The sequence below is a fragment of the Lonchura striata genome, chromosome 1, assembly GCF_050655825.1.
Source record: "Lonchura striata isolate lonStrDom1 chromosome 1, ASM5065582v1, whole genome shotgun sequence".
NCBI lineage: Eukaryota > Metazoa > Chordata > Aves > Passeriformes > Estrildidae > Lonchura > Lonchura striata.
In genome coordinates, this window is record NC_140703.1 from 45,539,531 (window position 1) to 45,559,912 (window position 20,382).

At 38.1% G+C, this 20,382-nt stretch overlaps 1 protein-coding gene across 2 annotated transcripts in view; it reads right to left on the reverse strand.

Annotated features, from left to right (window-relative positions):
* The window catches only part of GUCY1A2 (guanylate cyclase 1 soluble subunit alpha 2), a 150,286-nt gene that overhangs the window by 49,807 nt on the left and 80,097 nt on the right, over window positions 1-20,382 (reverse strand). The window contains exon 6 of one of the 2 annotated variants that reach the window (XM_021529359.3): window positions 7,937-8,080. The exons of the other annotated variant lie outside the window; for it this stretch is intronic. Within the exon in view, the coding sequence (XP_021385034.1) occupies window positions 7,937-8,080 (144 nt within the window). The remainder of the gene's footprint in view (window positions 1-7,936; window positions 8,081-20,382) is intronic. 2 annotated transcript variants of the gene reach the window in all.

A 20,382-nucleotide genomic window follows, 5' to 3' on the forward strand; every position in this document is an offset into this window, starting at 1 on the left:
TAGCCCACCGATGCCCAAGTTGCATCATCCAGGAAGATGTGTTACTTTTGCACACTGTAAGGCTGCTGCAGGTATAATACCACCTTTCTTCCAGGGGAGGGTCAGACCACAGGATGAAGTAGATTTTCCCTATTCACTGCCAAAACGTACAGTTTATGGCACACTGTGACTCCTCATAAAGAAAACCGATTGGATTAGGTGACTAAACTGTTGGGACCCTTGGAAGAGACAGAAACTGGATATCAGTGACTTAATAGCAGCTCCAAAGTAACATATTGTCCAGTTCAGAAAAGAGAATGGACATAACTGAGATTACAGCAGTAAATAAATAGATATCACCAGCACTGGACAGAATAGGCTTCCTTATTTTCAAGCAGGCAGACCACAACACAGGTGCTAACAGCTCAGTCACTGAAGGGAGAGGCAGATGCTGTAGCAATGCAGCACAGGGCAGCAGCTGCCTGACAGCATCTCAGCAGCTGGAAACAGACACTGGGGTAGCAACCACCTCTACAGCTTTAAAGCACATGGCATTTGCATCTCTGCATCTCCCTCTGAGGCCCCTGGGATCACCTGTGCCTATTAACCCAGTGAGGCAGCAATCCAAGGCTAATATTTTCTGGTCATACTTACTGCATAAAAGCCAATCAAGCACTATTTTTATGCACAGTCTGTGCTGTTTCTCAGTGTATTATTGCTTATCTTCTGTGAATCCTTGCAGGTTTGTGTATCCTCATATCACTATTTTTTTCAACTTTTGTGTCATGTTTTTCGTTTCTTCTCAAGAGATAAGAAAAAATACTCTTGCAGTATAGTGGAAACAAGACTTTTTAATTTTTATATGACAGGGAATATACCACTGGAAGAAGGGAACATACATATAGGACTTAGGATAAATAAAATTTCATCACTCTGCTATCCTGAATTCCCTAGCCCAATTCTTTAAATATTCATGAATTATTTCAAATGTTATATCTCTATCATATATAAACATATAACATCATTTTACAGGCTGCAATTCTAACTTTAGCTTTTGTCTATTCTTCCCTTCATAAAGATGCAACAATATCAACCTTTTGAAATGCTGTATACACCACAGATTTAATTATTTATTCACCTGGAGGATTGCGCTTCTATTGTTATTATTGCTTGGTTTTGTCTGAATAAAGAGTCAATGTACAATAATAAAAACAGAAAGTTTCAGCTTCAGCATGGGAGTCCTCCACTGACTGTAACAGTAAAAGCCAGAATGTGAAGTTCTGGCAGCTGCAAAAAATGTCCCAACCCAAGCCTGTGGGCAAAACTTATATCTAAGATATCTAGGATATCTTCCATCCTAGATAAATTAGAATGCAGAGGTCTTTTTCCTCATAAAGAACACAAGTTCAATCCTTTATTCTCTTTAAAGCTCTGGGGTTTTTCCCCACCAGGTCACTGTCCCAGTAACTATTGGTATTTAGTACTCTGAAGTGAGTTTTGATCAGTGATTTAACAAAACCCGGTAGATATACCCAGCAATTTGTTTTTTATCATAAGATGTTCTCAGGCAAAATATGTTCTCTATGGAAAATTCCCAACCAGTTCTACTACTGGCCAGACATCTGGAGTGTTAGTTGGAGGCGTTTGTGTCTGGAATGACTGCTGAACCATGAGAGATGTCACACTGTGACCTTAAAGCTAGCCTCATGACCCAGCTGCGTATCCTGTGCTCCCTGCAGGGATCTAAACCTTGAAATCCTGATTTTCCATGTGCATGTGTTTATACCACCTAGAGAAGGAAATTAAAGTATCTACTTACTGTGAGGCCTCGGGACAAAGTTACAAGCTAGGTGCAGCCATCACAGCAAGGTTTAGTCTCCTTTAAGGAACAGGAAGTATGACTGAATTACAGCAGCATTAGAGCTACATACCATGACTCAAAGAGCTGTGAACATGTAGTAATCACTACGAACTAATAAACAGTGGGAAAGTTCAAAAGGTGCCCGGGTTTCTACAGGCATGTTTTATCTCTGCCACAGGGTCAAGTATAGATGGAATGGCACTCGTGCTTCCTGCTTGCCAGAGACAAAATGTCAGAGAACACATGGCATGAGAGGAGAATGGCCAGGTCTAATGACAAAACCTCGTCTCAGCTAGTCTTCACATTGTTAATTAGCTCCTTGCTTTTCTTTTAGGTCTCTCTCTCTCCCAGCAATCATTAATAAAAAAACTCCATAGCTTTCTAGTTTACTCAACTTTGGCTTACACTAGGTTGGCAATTATGTTGTGCAGAATCAAGTCCTCGTAGCTTTGAAAATCTACCTTTAGCATCTACTGCAGACTTTACCTAACAACTGAAATGTGTGCCATCTGAAAGAATTAACAACCCTTTGGGAACCTTCCCTCTTCAGCAGACTAAGTGCCGGCCTAATTTTTCAGACCAGATTCTTACACAAAGCTACTGCTGTGCACCCACTAATCATATAAACCTCACCTTGCCTTGTTACTGCAACACATGCAGTAACACTGTCCTACAGTGGGTATAACCTCTGACTGTATTTGACAAAGCCCCTTCAAAAGAAAAGAAGTTGCAAATAATGGGTGTGGTTTGGGGCTTTTAAAGATCATTATTAAAATCACACAAAAGGAAGCAGTTGAGTGAAAATGACTGGAGGGCTCAGGAAAGTGAATTTTCCCTTAGAGCAGTCTAACAAAACTTGCAATTTCCCACATTCCTGGGGAAATGTGCTTCAATCAGCTCCTCTCGGCTTACATTTCCAAAGGCACTGGGCCAAACTGAGGAAGTGCAATCATGAACTCTCCCACGTCCAGGGAATCATCACCAGGGCTGGCTTTGTCTCACCATCTCCCAAGCATGCTGTCAAGAAAAAATACCAAGCTTCCCTGACATGCAGCTCTGAATGCTCCCCAAAATTGTCATGATGCTCTAATGCTGGTAAACCTATGAAACTACAAGCTTTTCAAAGTCTCTTAATGCAAAGGTTTATTTTGTGAAACTGTTCCTGATTTTTTCTTTCAACACAAGGCTATTTCTAATTTCCAGTTCTGCAGGCTGAAGTAGGATATTATATACCTTCCAGAGTCTGATGTAGACATTAGGAATAAGGCGAAGTTGCTAGGAGACCACAGATGGAGCAAGGAGCATTGCAGTAACGCAGCAGCTTTTCACACAGGACTGATGAGAATGCCTACATCAGCAGTCAGCCCTTCACAACTTAAAACACCAGACAACCTTTTGCTGCTTATGTAAAGATGTACATTTGGATAGAATCATTAAAGTGTTACAAAACCAGCACACCGCAACCTGAATAATAAGCAAGGCAAGAAACACTGAAAAGGATTACACAAACGATACTTGCTGCTCTCTCTCATTGTTCTTGGGAATAGCCCCTTCACTTAGAAAATAGAAATCCCATTTATACAAACAAATGTTGGCACTTCCTACGTGGGTCCTGGACCCAAGTGGCATATCACTGAAATACAAAGGGGAATACTTAATAAACCAGCAGAAGATGCTATGCACTCTAAAATTCATTGTCCATTTCCATGTTATTTAGAAAAGCGTGTCACTCACTGTGGCCATAAGCCATTAAAATCTACAGAGCCCTTCTGACTCTTCTGTGCCCTTACTCACAAGTCAGAGTTCATGCTAGTTAAAATTTACCACTTGGCAAGCAGAGATTAGAGTTTTATCAAACTCAGGCTTTCATTGTTTCAGTTGCCATGATCACAGGTATTTAAATAGACAACATAAACAAAAACTAATGCAGCTGCATGGCTGTAAGGTCATACACCTTAGACATGCTAAAATAACAGTTCTACCCATAAAGCTTTATTTGTCAACTATATATGGAAAGTTGAAGCATAAAAAGTGTGGATCACAGCTAGAATTCAAATGGAAAAGCTGTGACTGACCAAAGTTGTAAACCTCTATTTCAGTTCAGCTACTTCCAGTGGGATCATCCATCCTGCAAGGTCATTAACCTGTTCACTCTTGAGGTAGGAGTTACCTGACAAATATTAACTCATTTATTTCATTATATTATAGACACTGCAAGCATTTCAGATGAATACAGACTAAATTTACTCTCTTCATTTAAGAGGGAGCTACAGTAACAAGTTTTGGCATACCTGTTCACACTGTCAGTGTTTGAAATTAGATGATGTTAGTGCCTACACTGAGTGCAGCCTACAAATCAAATAATAAAATAGTTATGGCAATGCACATCCAAAGGTTAGAAGTTTCAAGTGTGTCAAGTATTCTATCTTGATAATAAAGAAACAACTGAGCCAAATACCAGATTATTTGCCATGCAAACACAAGGTCCCATCTACCTCACCTGAGAATAAATTAATCACATTGAAGCCAATATCAGCTAGAAATGTTCAGCACTACTCTGTTTAGAGTATTTCACAAACTAGTCATTAGAAAGTGAGCAAAAAGAAAGGTAGGGGCATGTATTTGCTTCAGCCTGAGATTATAGTATTTACAGGTCTAATTCTAATGTTATGGTAACATAAATAATTTCAAATATAGATGGAATTTTTCTGCTGTAGCAAAACATCTTGAAATGTGTTTCAAATTGCTGTGGTAGGGCTCAACCATTATGTTTTAGACGAACACCTGCACACAATTAATCTAAATAATTTAGTTAATTTCAGCAGCTTCACGTAAATCGCTTACTTTTCCTCTGAGTTCCCAGTTCTTATCTCTTCATGACCCTATTACATAAACCTTCATACACCACAAAAATAAGCAGATAATTTTCTCTGGGGAAATCTCATTAGTAGAAACTAGGTATGTTCTGTCACAGCAGCCTTTTGGAAAAAAACTGAAAAGGAGAGCTTTCTCTTTCTTTGGGATATATACCACACACTGATTAATTAGGTAAGCTTTGAAGCATGATAAAAATTTATCCAAGTAATAATATTCTCTAAGAATTCCATGTCTGCACTGCAACCTTTCACTGAAGGTCAATGCCATCAAGAATTCCTCTTACAGTATTATCTCTAGCTATTAATTTTAATGTAATTCCACTTTATCTAAAAAAAAGTGGTAAAGTACAAAGTACATCCTTAACTCAAGTAACACTCACTTAAATGTAGGAGGCAATTTTAAATCAATATTTTCAGACTAAAGTCATAAAGCACTACATATAAATAGTTGTACAGAATATAAATCAAAAGAGTGCTTCCAAAGTAAAATTTTATGCTGAAAGGATAAAAATGTATATGGAATTCTACATGAAGTGTCTGAAGTAAAAGTCCCTCTTTTGTACTAAGGCCTTAGCTCATTCTAAAGTAACGGGATTTTGCCTCCAGTAGACATGAATTTAAAAAAATCACACAGGGACCTGAAGCCTCCTCCATCACTCACAGGGCAAGTTCAGCCCATTTTCTGTTACAAATATTTGTTTTTAAGAGGGCAAGCTGTGTTACAACGCTGATGATAGGATTTGTGGATTCTGTTATAATACAGCTTGCTCTCTCTTTCTGCAAAATAACAGATTCTCATTACCCTTCAAGTCCCAGGCTGCTCACACAGGTAAAAGGAGTGCTGGCACAGAGTCCCCATCCTGCTCATGCATTTGTGCTGCCCCTGGCTCTGCTGGAAGTGCCGAATGCCTGAGTAGGTGTCAGCTGCACACCATGATGCTCTCTACATCAGCGTGCTATGAGCTCTGACTCAGAGCAGGGAGCATCACCTGGATACAGACCTGCTTCATACACCTGGCCACCACCCTGAGTGGTGCTCACTGCCCACACTAGCACTGCTCTAAGGGGCAGATTTTCCATAGAGTCTACATAGTTGTACAAACAATTTATTTTTCTGATCACTACAATGAATACCTTCATATGGTAACTGTGTACCCACGTAACAAGCCTTGCTTAATCATCTACTAATGCACTTAAAAATCTTATCCTAAATATTTATGTGATATGGTATTTTTTTTAATTTATTCATTCACCTTTTTATCCTAACTATTTGAGACTGGAAGTGTCACTTAACAAGATACCCACTGCTATCACAGGGATGAATATTTCAAGAATCGCAAAAAATAAATCCTTGCATTCTGGTGAATTTAGCATTAAGATGACAACAAAATTTATCTATCAAACTAATTTTAAAAATACATATTCCATAAACATTCACACAGGGCAACCTAAAAGTTAAGTCATATACTTAAGAGCTGTCCAAGCACTTAAACCAATACAGGCTTGGGTCCATGATGACTCTCCTGAGAACCTTGTTCGAGTGCTTGACCACATCTTCCTTATATCCAATCTGAACTTCCCCTGATGCTGCTTTAAGACATTTTAATGCACATGGAACAATTGCTGAGGGGAATCTGTGGCACAATGGGCCCCTTCATGTTTTTTTTTTTAATGTAAGAAACTGCCGACTAACAAAAATAGAGATCACGCTAGCCAATTTAACATTATCTGGAAGGAAAAAGTCATGCCGACTGAATTTAGAAATTATGAGTATGTTTTTAACTGTGATGATCATTGACACAGCCACTAGGAAAAACTATGCATTCCTTGCCACTTGTAGGAGTACTCATGTGACAGAGCGTAGAAGCTCGCAACATAGACATCTACATTTAGGTTCAGTACATAGATTTCCCTTACAGAAAACTGAAAAAGTACACATTTTTAGGCAGTGATTCATTTCATCCTAGAGACGACATCTAAACTAGGACAAACTAAAGTAGACTTCTCCAAAAGTCCTTATTGTTTACAGGGTAAATATATCCATATGTATATATCCTAACAGTTTACAGGGTAAATATATCCACCTGTGAGGAACCCTGATTTTAATAAATTTTAAAACAAATCAGAATAGGCCTCTATGAAAGATAAGCTTTATTTTTAAGCACAGCTTCCAGGTTAGGTACCAAGGTAAGAACATTCTACAATATCACCATCCTTCCTGCCCTGAAATCTATGAAACCTAAAACTGAAGACAAAACAATTAAGAAATTATGATGAGCTTCTCAGTACCTCTACTTTCAGTTTAAGTATGATGAAATTATTTTTTTCCTTCTGAATTCTAAAGGATGTTTATTAGCACTTTTTGAAAATATTTAGTTATTCCCATCATTTTATTCTATACATATTTCCTCTGCAATGTCTTTATAGTCTTTCTTTTACAGGTTTTCTTATGCAGACAGTGAAAGTAAGAGGAATTTTCTGAAAAATAATGCGTGATAATGAAAACCATCACAAAAAGTGAGTCTCAGAGTAAAACATACACCTTCAAAATTTCCCTACAATTAAAACAATGACTCAAAATAAAGTGAAAATACAAAGTGGCTCTGGAAGACACTCTCCCAGCATGTACCAGTATAGTCAGCAAATATTAATTGCCTATAGTTATTGGAAAAGCAAATAAAATCAATCCAAAAAAATATATTTTAGTAGGATTAAATTAACATCTGTTTGAAATAGTTTTATATCAAAACTGAAAATGCTATGTCTTCTGGTATCTTCAGTTTTTTAATGCTTATTTTGTGTTCAATGAATGTTCATGTGAAGCTTTAATAGAATTTTTTTCAAGATGCATAGACCAACATATTTTTTCAGAAGGGTATTCTTTTGAATATGTTGTTATAGGACCAAAAGAAGCAGAACAGCAGAGGAACTTGAAAATGTTACAAAAGGACATCTGTTTTTCCCTCCCTGTACCAAAGCTGGGGACAGAAACGGCATAGCATGGGAAGGAAGCACATTAACAATGAGAAAGAGCAGGCAGACCACAGACTCCTCTTTTATGCAGGTTCACACTGATTTGGAGAAGAGGCCTGTGGCCCATCAGAGCTGCAGAGATCTGTGGATACCATGCACAAGTGTAAACTCCCTGGCACAGAACACAACAAAATGAATCAGGTTCATGCATCACTGACTAGCTGAGAATAAAGAGCAAAGGGGTTACCTTAATCGGGCTTCCATCTGGAGTAAGAACCTCTTCTGAAAGCTCCATCATCTTCAGTGCCATCAGGGCAATGGCTTTGGCATGACTAAGGCTTTTCTTATGGAGCCCTGCTGCAACGCAGTATGCATCACCTATTGTTTCCACCTGCAGCAATCAGACAAACCCGGTGTTATGGTGTGATAATGAGAGGGGAACCCTGCCATTAGGGCTGCAATCAAATGAACATGTGAGCAAAACATCCATAAATAAGCAATTAGACAAAAGAACATAATTACCTGAGTCTGCAAACAGGTACAGTGGAAACCCGACAAGGAACAGCACAGTGGTTTATCACCTAATAACCAAAGAAGATTGTCCAGAACAGTGTAGGGCATCAGCTGAGATATGGCAACATTGTCCCACAGCAGTAACACAGAAAATTGCATTCTCCTAAATGAGAAATCACTTGGAGTTTCATTTCATACTATCCTGGCTGAGTTGCTGTTGGGTAAGAGTAGTGCCACATAATTATAATTCATAATTAGTACTTGATATGCTAGAAAATTATATCAGGAAGAGAATTAGAAAAAGCAAAACATCACTATAAAAAACAGTGAAGTCTATCTAACTTCTCATTAGCAGGTAGCTCTTCCTAGTATAATTTATGAACAGATGCTATTGCTACAGACTTTTGCCTGAATCTTTGTCCCTTATTTTCAAATAAGGTCTGATGTCTCTGTCTACCATGCAGGCTGTCTTACTCTGCATTTCCTACCTGCAGGCAGGAAGTTCAGCAGACGGACCTCTCTGGTCTTTTCAGGCAGGCCTTACTGCTCTCTTATCCTGATTTGCTTTAAAAAGAGCTGCCCCCAGCAGGAAGTGGGAGCAAAATGAATTGCAGAAGCCCTCTGCCTCTGGATAAAGGCAGCCTGAGAAACACTGCAGCCCTCAAGGCCTGCAGCTTTATTTACAGCATTGTGTTTTGCAGTCTGTTTGCTCACACATCTGTAACATTCTCACACAAAATCCATTAACATGAGCCCAAGCAGGCCTCAAGGATTAGTTTAGGTTTTGTGACATAACTAATCTGACTTTCACCCTGCAAACAACACTACAGGAATGCCAGAAAATGCTTCAACAAAGACTAGGGTGGGAAGAAAGAAAGCTCTGAGAAAGGAGTTATTCAGATAATAAATATTGTTGATTCATCTCTCTGCAGACAATCTACTAAGTAGTATGCCTGGATCTTCTCAGATTAATTTCCAGTCTTGATAAACTGGAAATAGTATCTCAATACAAATAGTACCTAAATAGTCAGCATGAACCCAGAGCATGAACCTAGAACAGGTCGAGCAAACACTTCGCACCACCAAATAATCTGCTGCAAGCCCATTGTGAAATTTGCCACCTTAACCTTTCTGGCTAATTGTGCAGGAGGATGTAAATATAGATAAGAAGTCAAAGGCTTCTCCTGAGCTGAGACAGCCATTAGAGTTCCTTCAACAGCTTTGAAAGCTCCTAATAGTACTTGTATATATATAGAACAAAACATGTTAGAGCAATCAATACTGCTGCCTGCCTGTTTGTGGTATCTCAGGGTGTCTGTCCATAAGAAGCAGACACTACCAATGCCCTGCAGTTTAGGAGCTTGTTTTTCCAAAGATAAATGGAGGGGCAAGAATATTGCAGTGGCTGGTGAAAAATGTAGAAACTGAGCAAAAAACCAAACAAGCACAGTGAAAAGAAGTATCAGAAGTTAAAAAGACAGTCTGGAAGAATTAGATGTTTAAAAATGCTCTAAATTGGAAGGAAGCATAAGCAGAAATCCATTGTCATTCTTTAAAATCATGAATAAACATCAGTAGGAATAGACTCAAAGGAGTTACTACAGAAAGAGCTTAGTCTATGATGTCAAATACAAAAATTAAATACAAATTCTGCTTCTTGTTGAATGGCCTAATTTCGGAATTGCTTTTCCACTAAAGTTGGTTTCATAGATGTGGCATCATATACTGTTCCTACAGTGTTCAGACAAAACTGCTTATTTTGTTAGCTTCTTCCCCCTTGGAAATTTCCATAGCTGTAATTTAACGACTAAATTCCAACTAAATTACACACTGAATGTACTGTACTTCCAGAAAAACGGGACTGAAGCTGCCTCATATTCATCTTTATATAAAAATAAAAATTATAATAATGCTATTACTCTTTAAAATGCTTGTCCCTATGGAGCTCATCTGACAGCAATATTGGAGAAGCAGGGGAAGGACTACGACTACTTAGACTGACCTGGTAGTTTAAACTGGATGTGATGAGACAGGCCTGTCTAATGATTAATCATTGTGTAACTCCGTTTTCAGTCACTTCTAGGATTTTCTCCAGCTAAGCATTGAAGCTGGGATTTTAATTATTAGTACCTCTACCAATCTTTAACCTTGGTTCCATCTTTCTTCAAAATCAGATTTGACAAATCTTCCAAAAGTTCAATGAGCTCTTGTAATTCAGACTGTTCATGGCATTTGCATTTGGTCCACTTGTATGGAGTCATAAATTCATGGAATGGTTTTTGTTGGGACATTTCAAGATTATCTAGTTTCAGTTCCCCTGGCATGGACAGAGATACCTTCCACTAGACCAGGCTGCATAAAGCTCCATCCAACCTGGCCTTGAACACTTCCAGGGATGGGGCAGCCACAGCTTCTCTGAGCAGCCTGTTTCAGTCTCTCAACACTTTCACTGTGAAGAATTTCTTCCTTATATCAAATACAGTCACTTTTGCTTCATAACCAATGACTGTTGTCATAACAACAGGCCTTGGTAGGATGTCTCTCTCCATCTTTCTTATAGGCCCCATTTATGTATCAAAGGTCACAACAAGATCTTCCCTTTTCTAGGTGGAACAACCCAACTCTCTCAGCCTGTCTTCATAGGAGAGGTGCTCCAGTCCTTTGGTCATTTTTGCGGCCCTCCTCTGGACTCATTCCAAGACATCCATGTCCTTTTTTTTCTTAGGACACCATAGCTGGATGTGACACTGCAGATGGGCTCTCACCAGAGCAAAGCAGGAATCACCTTCATTGACCTGCTGGCCACATTTTTCATTGATGCATCCTAGAGTATGGTTGTCTGTCTTTGGCTGCAAGTATACATTGCTGGCTCATGTCTAACTTTTCATCTACCAGTATTCCCAAGTCCTTCTTCAGAGGGATGGTCTCAATCCACTCATCCACCTTCACTTGGCCTTGCTGAACTTCACAAGGTTATATGAAGACATTAAAATAGAGACTGCAACAAAAGTGATACATCACACTTCAGAATTTCAGGCTGGGTCCCTGAGTGAGTCAGATGCACACAGGGAAGAAGGGAATTTCTCTTGTCTTAGCTGAGGAGTAGCAATTGGACTAGAAATGCAAAGTACTGCTTATAGCTTGGTCCAGAGTATCGTCTGGGTCCTGAAACTGTGCACACCGGACAGCAACCTACTCTATAAATATTCAATGTCAATAGGATTAAAAGAAAAGGCAGGCACTACTCAAACTGTCTAAAAATTGCTGTGCTCAGATCTATTTGATACTCTTGATGAGTATGATGATATACAGCAACGAAACTCCAGAGGAAATCTCTACCATGTGATAAACTAGATTCTGAGTTTCTGACTTTGTAATGTGACTTTTAAGACACATTAGTAGTAGTATATATGATTTTTATATTTTTATATTCTTCCTAAATACATATGCAGGAAAAGATATTTTGCTTTCAATCTTTTAAGACTGGAATGCCTTAACCTGCTTCTTTAAAAAAGTGAAATATATTCTGTTCTGAATATAAAGCCGTTTTTGCATATGACTGACAGTTTCCCATTAATAAGACTTAGCATATTTATTTTGGAATTAAATTACAGTTTCTTACTTGCTCCCAATAGTTCTAGCTACTCACTGATTGTCTGGCCTACTGTTACCAACTTTTCATCCCTTTTCACTGATTTACACTTACCATACCCAGCTTCACTGGTATTTTCATTAATTTGGAATTAATACAAAGTACCACAGAAGAGAAGTTGAACATGAATTTCAAAATTAGACCCACTTCCAAAAACTGCATAATAGAATTTTTATTCTTAAGTAACAAATGAAGAATCCAGGAAACACTGCTATTCAAAAGTCTCCTCTAAAGCCTTCTGTAACTCTTAAGTCACTGGAACTCTCCAAATGTTTTCCAGTCATCAGGCCTTCAAAAAATGCCATATTAAAGTTAATAATTAGTTGAAGTGGTTGTGTGTGCTCTACAGTTCAGGAGAACTTTCTAGACAGTTATCCCAACACCGGATACTGAAGAGTGATAATGCATGCAATTGCAGCAGGAGAAAATGCCTTCTGCTTTTGAGAAGTCATTTTCTATATAGCCAGCTTCTGTCCTCAGTAGATAGTAGGTGTCTGCTTTAGATGTGAACAGCAATTTTTACAGAGGGTGAACCCTATAGTAACTGTCTTACAGTCACTTATCCTTAATTCATAACCATTTGAGATGGAATATGATTTGCAGATCAATTTGGTAGCACAGAGGTCAGAATGTAATTTCTCCAATTCTAAAATGTCCAGAGAAAAGAGATTATAACCTGATCCCTGGGCAGCTCCAACAGGTCCCCTCCAACTACCAGCAGCTAAACCTTGCATTATCTTTCATTATTAAACTGAGAAACTGGAAGTTTAAGCCAAATGATGTTCCATGGATATGAAATCAGGGTGTTGTTTCAGTGACAGTTTTTAAGGGAAAATGTGTGCACTGAAGTAACATCCTTTCTTTGCATCCTTAATCCTGAATTCATGCATATGTGTCAGTCATTAACTTTCTGAACTTCAGAGGTAACAAAAGATACTGACGTGTTACACTTCATTTCACAGAGTGACATACATGGCGCAGAGATGACATTTGGTATATCAAATGGCAGGCCGAAGATTTTTCATCTAAAATATTCAGGAATTCAAACATTCAATTCTAATCAGTCCTACTTAGAACCTTTTTCAAAGCATAACTTGGAAATAAACATAAAAATATATAATTGCAGAGGTCACTGTGGCAATTCTAATCTGAAATTTTTACTGCAATCAGAAATATTAAACACACTGAAAGAAGTAGCTGCAGGGAGAATTGGTTATAGTTTTAGTCCTGTCTCTCTCAGCAGGCTTTCTCTGAAAACCTAATATATAATTTGTATTAGAACTATTACAATGGAGTACTCACTACTATTCTTTTCAGGTAAGAGACATACATAAGTCTGAGTGCAGTTTGTTTGTTTTTAAAGGGTTAAATTATATTAATCAGGCATCTTTGTTTACAATCAAAATGAAATACATAACAAAAATGGTCTGAAAATTCAAAAGTTGCTGTCTTTTTTCAGGAAGAAAACCTACCTTTAACAGCATGTCTTTTGTAGGTCCTCCACCTTCCTCTGAAGGGTATATAAGTATGTACTATTGTTTTCATCTCTAAAATAGGGCTGCATACATATTTATTATCTCACTCATAAGGGTTGTAATATTTAGCACCCATTTAACCTAAAATGATTTATGTCACTGTCCCTTATAGCCTGTTCAATTATGTTTTTTAAAAAATAAATTGGAAATAAAAAGTGAGTCTGCCTTCCAGTTCAGGATAAAGAACAACAGGATACTCCTGCTACACACAGATGACCAGAATAAAGGATTACTTTGGAAAGCAAATATGTAAGAATTGCATATCAAATATCTGTTAAAGGTTTCTCTTCCTTGAGAAAAGGGCCATGTTTGAGGAAAAATATATTATGCTGCTCAAATTTTTTGTGTGTGTTTTCCACTGACATATATGGGTAATCTGCATAATCTGCATAAGTGTATCATACACATAAAGTTTAGATAGAATAACCAGACTTAGACATTCTTTAGCCATGTCTTGATGTCTTTACCCTTCTTTTTATAGAGTAACAGATGTTTCTTCCAATTGAATTGAGTTTCCATATGCATCAAATCCTGCTTGTGGTCTCCCCCCTTTCTGCTATTTTAATCACCAGAAATATTTATTTCTGCTTAAGTAAGTATGTGCTCATAATCACTGTAATTTTAAGTTGGCAAGGAAACTAGGAATATTAAACAATTTCTCTGTGCTCCACACCCTGTTTACAGACACAGTGTACAAAGTGTATATGCTATGTTTAGCTGAAGAGAAGATCACTACTAAATTGTTTCTTATCACAAATGAGTAATCTGCCAATAGCCTGAAACTATCCTACTCCTGGGAGATACTCCATAAAACTTTATTTTATAAAGCTGAAATAATAACAGCAGTTGCAATTATATCAGTTTCCTCTTAAAGAGCTTGAGAGTGAAGGCAACAGAAATAATGAGCATGGAAAGGGGTAATGCTTTAGCTAATTGCAGTTTAATGCTCTTCTGTTCATCTCTTAACTATTCTCTCTGAGAAAACTAACTTTTCCAGTTTGTTTGGGTCATTTTTTTTACCTGCACTGAAGAGCATTATTCTCTATCTTAACCTGCCTCTCCTTTTGCCTGTTTCCTATGCACATTTACCTTCTCCTACCGAAATACAGCATTCTCAGTGTATACAATGTGTACTGAGCAGTTAACACTTTTTAAAATACAGTCTGTAAAAATAATCTAGAATTTTAAAATGTATCTTTCTTTTATAACAAAATGTGTGGGGTGTTTTTCTTGATAACAATATCTGCACCTGCATCAACCTAAAGTTGATACCTAATGGGGGAGACAGGTCAATTGTCAATTTGCTCTAGGGCTGGGCTGCCATCCTGAGTGACTTGTACAAGCAGGATGAATTGGAAGCTAATGAAATTCAGTAAGGACATCTGTGAGGTCCTGTCCCTGGGAAAGAATTTATCTGGAACTGGTACAGCAAAATTCCTGAAGAGTGGCTCTTTGAGACCCTCGGGGTCTTGCTGGGCAGTAAATGTCAGCCAGCAATGAGTCCTGGGAATAAAGATGGCAATGACATTCTGGATGTATGAACAGAGGCCAGGGAAGTGCCAATCACCCCCTGCTCAACACTTGTTAGACTCAGATCCACATCCACTTTGGGGGTCCTCAGTGCAAGACAGATTGACAAACTGGATCCAACTCATTAGAGCCAGCAAGATGTTGGGGGCTGGAGCACCTGGGAAAAAGGGCTGGGAGAGCTGAGCTTGTCCACACTGGAACAGAGATGGCTTCATGACAGTTGAGGGGATAGAAATGGGCTTTCCACAGTGGTGGATGATAAGAGAGCAAGAGAAAAAAACGAAATCAGATCCTTATGGATTAGGAGACACAGAAACCTGTGAAACTTATTGACAACAAGGTCTTACTCAGATAAAAAGAAGCTTTTTAAAGCATCTGCAGACAGTGAAGATTTTAATAGATGCTTCAGCAAATATGAGGATAAAGAATATAATCTTTTTATTTTAGGAGGTAAATCTCAAAATGAAAATGCTAGACAGAAGTTTGCTCTATGTGTCTTCTAGCATTGATTCATATTATTTTGATCTGAAGACTTGGATTTCATTTCTTAAGAAGCAAAGTCAGAGTAAGTTCTATACATACTCCTCAGCCTAGACTTACTGGAGCACATCTTAACTTCCTGCACACCCAGGCTGCATTTCCATGGGAGCATATAAATAGTAAAGGAGATGGTTTTATAAGTTTCATCCCAGCATGAGGCCAAAATACAGGATATGAATCAACATTGCATGGGAAATTATCACAGCCTATAGTGAAGACCTATGCTTTCACAAAATGTTCATTATGCTGTTTATCCATATTTCATTCCATCTGCAAGACTGAACTACACAGTACCTCAAAACTATATATTTCTTTTATGAAAGCTGAAATATCTTCCCTCTAAAGGAATACAGTGAAATTCAGCCTTAAAATGAAATTCTTGCAAGTCTAACTTTAAAGGAAACCTTTGAAGTTATTATCTCCCAAAGGCTTTTCTTTAATCTGTTTTTCGCCCTAAGTTGTACAGCAGGAGAATAAGGCAAAGGCTGTGGTATATGGCAACATGGTACTTCAGATTTATCATTTGGGCTTCATTGTTCCTGTCCATGACTTCTAGTCCAGCAGCAAACAGGACAGTTCTTAACTGGTATGGGACAAAAACTGAAGAAAATGGAGATTCTCTCCATTTTAGTTTTAAGTCAGCACTCTCAGCACTCATCACAGGAACGATTTATTTAATATCCATATTCTCACTTAAGATCTCACTGATATCTGCCATATTTTCTTCTACCCAAATTGTTCCCACAGTCATAACCTTACAATGCTCCCATTCACAATGGAACTCATTATCAAGCATCAGTACACAAAAATGAAGCTTCAATACAGTCTACTCATCCATAATCTTTCTATAGTAAATGAAGACAAAAATGAATTTTCAAGGCATAACGTATTCCATCCTGAATTCTGTAAACCTCATTTTTTCCCATTTAGTACAGCAGGATGCAAATTTGTATATCTTTGCTTAATTGCCTGCATCCATGCCCAGACTGTGATTTAACGTGCAAGACCCCTCCCATGTTGTCATCATGCTTTTCTGGGCATTGCCTGAAAAAGAGGTTTATGTGGGCCACAGCCTTAGTTCACGAAACTCGCAGAAGAATCTGGGGGAGCTCTGTGCCTTGGAAAGTGCACCACAGTGGGCATGTTCCTGCTCCCACAGAGTACCCCAAGGCAGGAAAAGGACTGCATGAGTGTGCTGGCTGCTAGTGCTATGACACCATTTGTCAGCACAACAGCAAGATCCTGCTTAGCTCAAAAAGTCCTGGATCTTGCCATGCATATTTTGGCATGCAGGTCAGGGGATGTTATTAATCACTAAGCAGAGGGAGAACAGATGTGAAGTATTTTGGGCAGCTTATAGTACAAAGACTTGAACAAGTCATTTAATCTAAACCACAGATTCTAAGGAAAGAAATAACAAATAAACATGCTGGAGGGTAAGCAGATAAGGTTATTTCCCTGAGACATTAAGTGTGTGTGCTCTTTCTCTTGAGGTGGTGTAAGTGCAATTCAGAAAAGCCTTCTCTGAGCTTGGACTAGGTATTCTTGATCCTGAGGTAGGTCTAGATCCACATCTCTGTTGACATTGCAAAGAGTGAATACTATCCTTTTTCAAATTAAACAAAACCCGTTTGGATTTTTGCTGTTTGTCAATACAAATTAAGGTCTAATTCTGTTTACATTTTAAAGTTTTCTCTAAGTTTTTTCCACAGCAAAGATTTGTCAGCAAAGCTTTGAAACAGTTGAATTTTGCAACACTGCTGAAGCTTAACAATATTAGTCAGCATTAAAGCGCTCTTCATAGACTTTCAAATCTCTGGTATATTATAAAAAACGTTCTGCTTTGGACAGGATTATAAAGTTTCCAAGATAGGATCTGAGAATACACTTGTTTTCAAAGAATGTCCTTCAGATTTTACTTAGTGTTTCAATCTCTTAGCTTCTGTCTCTAATCTTTTAAAAATTAATTCCTAGGCAGTGAAATCTTGTGCCCAAGTTTCAAGGTAACTTTGCAACACTTTTATGACATGACATTCTGCTTTTGGAAATACTTCAGGAAATGTCCTCCCATGTGAGAAGGGAGGGATTACAGGCATCCACCTATGAAGTTCAGAACGCTGTTCTTCTTGTAAAGCTCATTTTTCAAAAGAAGTGACTTCCTATAAAACCAAGCTCCTTTCCCAGGAGCCTAATTAAGAAGCAATTGCTCTTACCAGGCCTGAGGGCATCTTATTTTTAGTGAATTTAATGATGTTACATACTGTCAAGTTCAGGAGCATTTTGCAGGAAGAGCTGTGTTTGAACTCTTTCTAAAGCACCTTAGCAGTCTTAAGTACAGATCTTTCAGTATGCAATACATGAAGAAACTCTTTCATCTACACTGTAATTCAGAGTGCTACTTCCTTTACAGAAGAAAAAAGACAAACAATATTTGCCACGTAGAATTACTACCTAGAATCTTAAAAGAGAGTTTTTTTCCATTAGTTAAGAGTCATGTCAGAAGACTTGTAGTTTACATGACATCAGCATTAGGTTTGCACACAAAAGCCACAGAACACAAAATTCATAGTGCATAAATTATTTCTCTCTTCTGTAGGCAAATATGAAACTACAAAAATCAGAACAATTATCTCTGATGAACAGAAAACTTCCTGGCTGGCATTCTGCCTTATTGCAGTATCAAAGTGCAGAACTGTTTAACAAAATAAGAAAATATTAAAATAATAATGTATGACCCAAGACACACATTTCAGTTTAATGTGACTGTCCTTATCCCAATGTAAGTGTGGTCTTAATTTGCCTTAGGTATCCCCAGTATTTAAACTCCTAGTGAACCAGAATATCTTTCTCAAGGTTATACAAGCTTTAATTTATGTGTTCTGAAATTCCTATGTCATCTAGTTTCTATTAGTTTACTTAAGTATCCTCCATGTTCATGAATGAAAATGTTGCATCTTGGTACATGGAAGTCCAGCCAGACGGCTTAAAAATGAAAAGAGCCAACGCAGATGGAAAGTGAAATGAGTTTTCTCCAGTCCCTCAGAGGCAATAAAATTTAGAAGGTGGAAAAACTGGACAGAATAAAACAAAGGACATAGGATCAGGGAGACCTGTGTGCTTCAAGAGGGAATGCCCTTAGCTGTGGTTCCTGCCTGGCCACAATATGTGGGCTTGCTCCTCAGTTTGGAGCAGGCAGGACACCCTTCTTGGTCCTATTCATGTTAAAGCTTATAGCCAGGCTTCACATACAAACTGAGGACTTGAAAAGTGCTCCCAGAACCTGTAAGCTGGACACAGACACTAAGGCTCCCATGCAACTTGAGAGAAATGGACCAGGGCAGTTACAAACAAATGTGTGTGTTCCAGATGAGAGAAAAGTGAAAGGAGAGAGAGGAAAAAAAGTAATTACATACAAGTATGGTATTACTGAAGAAGTAGAGAAGTAGTTATACACAGAAAAGAGAAGTAGTTATATACAGAAACAGAAGTGCTAGGCTTTTTAGAGAATTCTTGGGTGATGTATTGCAGGAGAACATGCACAGATGTTTTAGTGCTTTGTGCAGGGCTGTATGTTTATAAAGCAAAGAATACCTCTTCTGGAGCCTGACTGTCTGTTTGCTTCGTCCACAGATCTCCCTGAAGACAGAAAGTGTAAATTGTCCATAAGGCTGGAGAAAAATACATGCTTAAAGTAATGGGAAGTCTTAAAATATTCTTGAGTTGGTGGTGTTACATCAGATATGCAGGGAAAATCCGTGGAACATTTTGTGTTTGTTTTTTTCATAGGTTTTTTGTTGCTTTTTTTTCCCCTTAACCCAAGAACACTTCTGGGTTCCCCAAAGATATAGCTGTCCTGGCTTTGCTCTAACTTCACACTGGAGTGAGACATGCCAGTGTGCCAACAAGTCCAACAGGCAAAGACTTCAAGGAGAAGAAGGTGTCAGCTCAAAGACAGGAGAAAGAAGTTTTGGGAACCCTCTGTGGTGGGACCCAAACAGAACAGTGTGCTGAAGACAGATCTACCAGGCTGGATGGCACTGCAGAGAGAGCAAGCATCTGGGCTATGGAAATTTTTTTCTATAGCCCCTTTTCATCTATTACACATTCAAAACCCACTGACTTTAAGCTATCAGGAAGAAGCAACATCTAGTGCACTGGTAATGCTCAGAACTGCACCATTCCAATAAAAAAAAAAGGTATCTTGTAATATTTTATGTGTTCTGTATTGCTCATGTAAGAGTATCACTATCATTTTATATATCTTAATTGCATTTCCTGCATTTTGCAAAGCCTAAGCTGAAGTTTTGAATTCCAAAACTTCTCAAAATGGTCATGTATTTGCACAGAACTTAAAAGAGTAAAACTGGATGGAAAGATGGCAAAAATAGTGGCCACAGATTTTACATGAAAACTTGGAGACTATGCTGTTTAACTTATTAAACATAAAGCCTGGAAAACTTCAGAATAATCTGAAGCTCATGACCCTGCTTACTGATGTATTCTTTAGTCATTATAGCACTGATAGTAAGGTTGAGAACATTTATTCAAGTACAAGTATGTACAAATACTTGTATTTGAGTACAAGATGTATTAGTTCTCAAGAGGGGACAGTCATGGTACTGAGAATGTACTGGCATTTTCTGCAAAATAAGTACAGATTTCTGCAACTTAAACTACCAGTACAGAAATGTAAAGTGATATTCTTAAAAAATGGGAGTTTAAAATTACATTCCTAAAAGCATTATATCACAACCTAAATATAAGCATTTTTCAACACTGGTGAGTATCAGTCTTGAATGATTGCAGGAAAGTCCAGATTTCCCATCATTTTTTAGTCTTGGGTCTTTACAACAGGCAAACATTAAGGCTGTATACAGTATTAGGCATATAAAATCAGAAAATAAAGATCTAACATACTAAGTG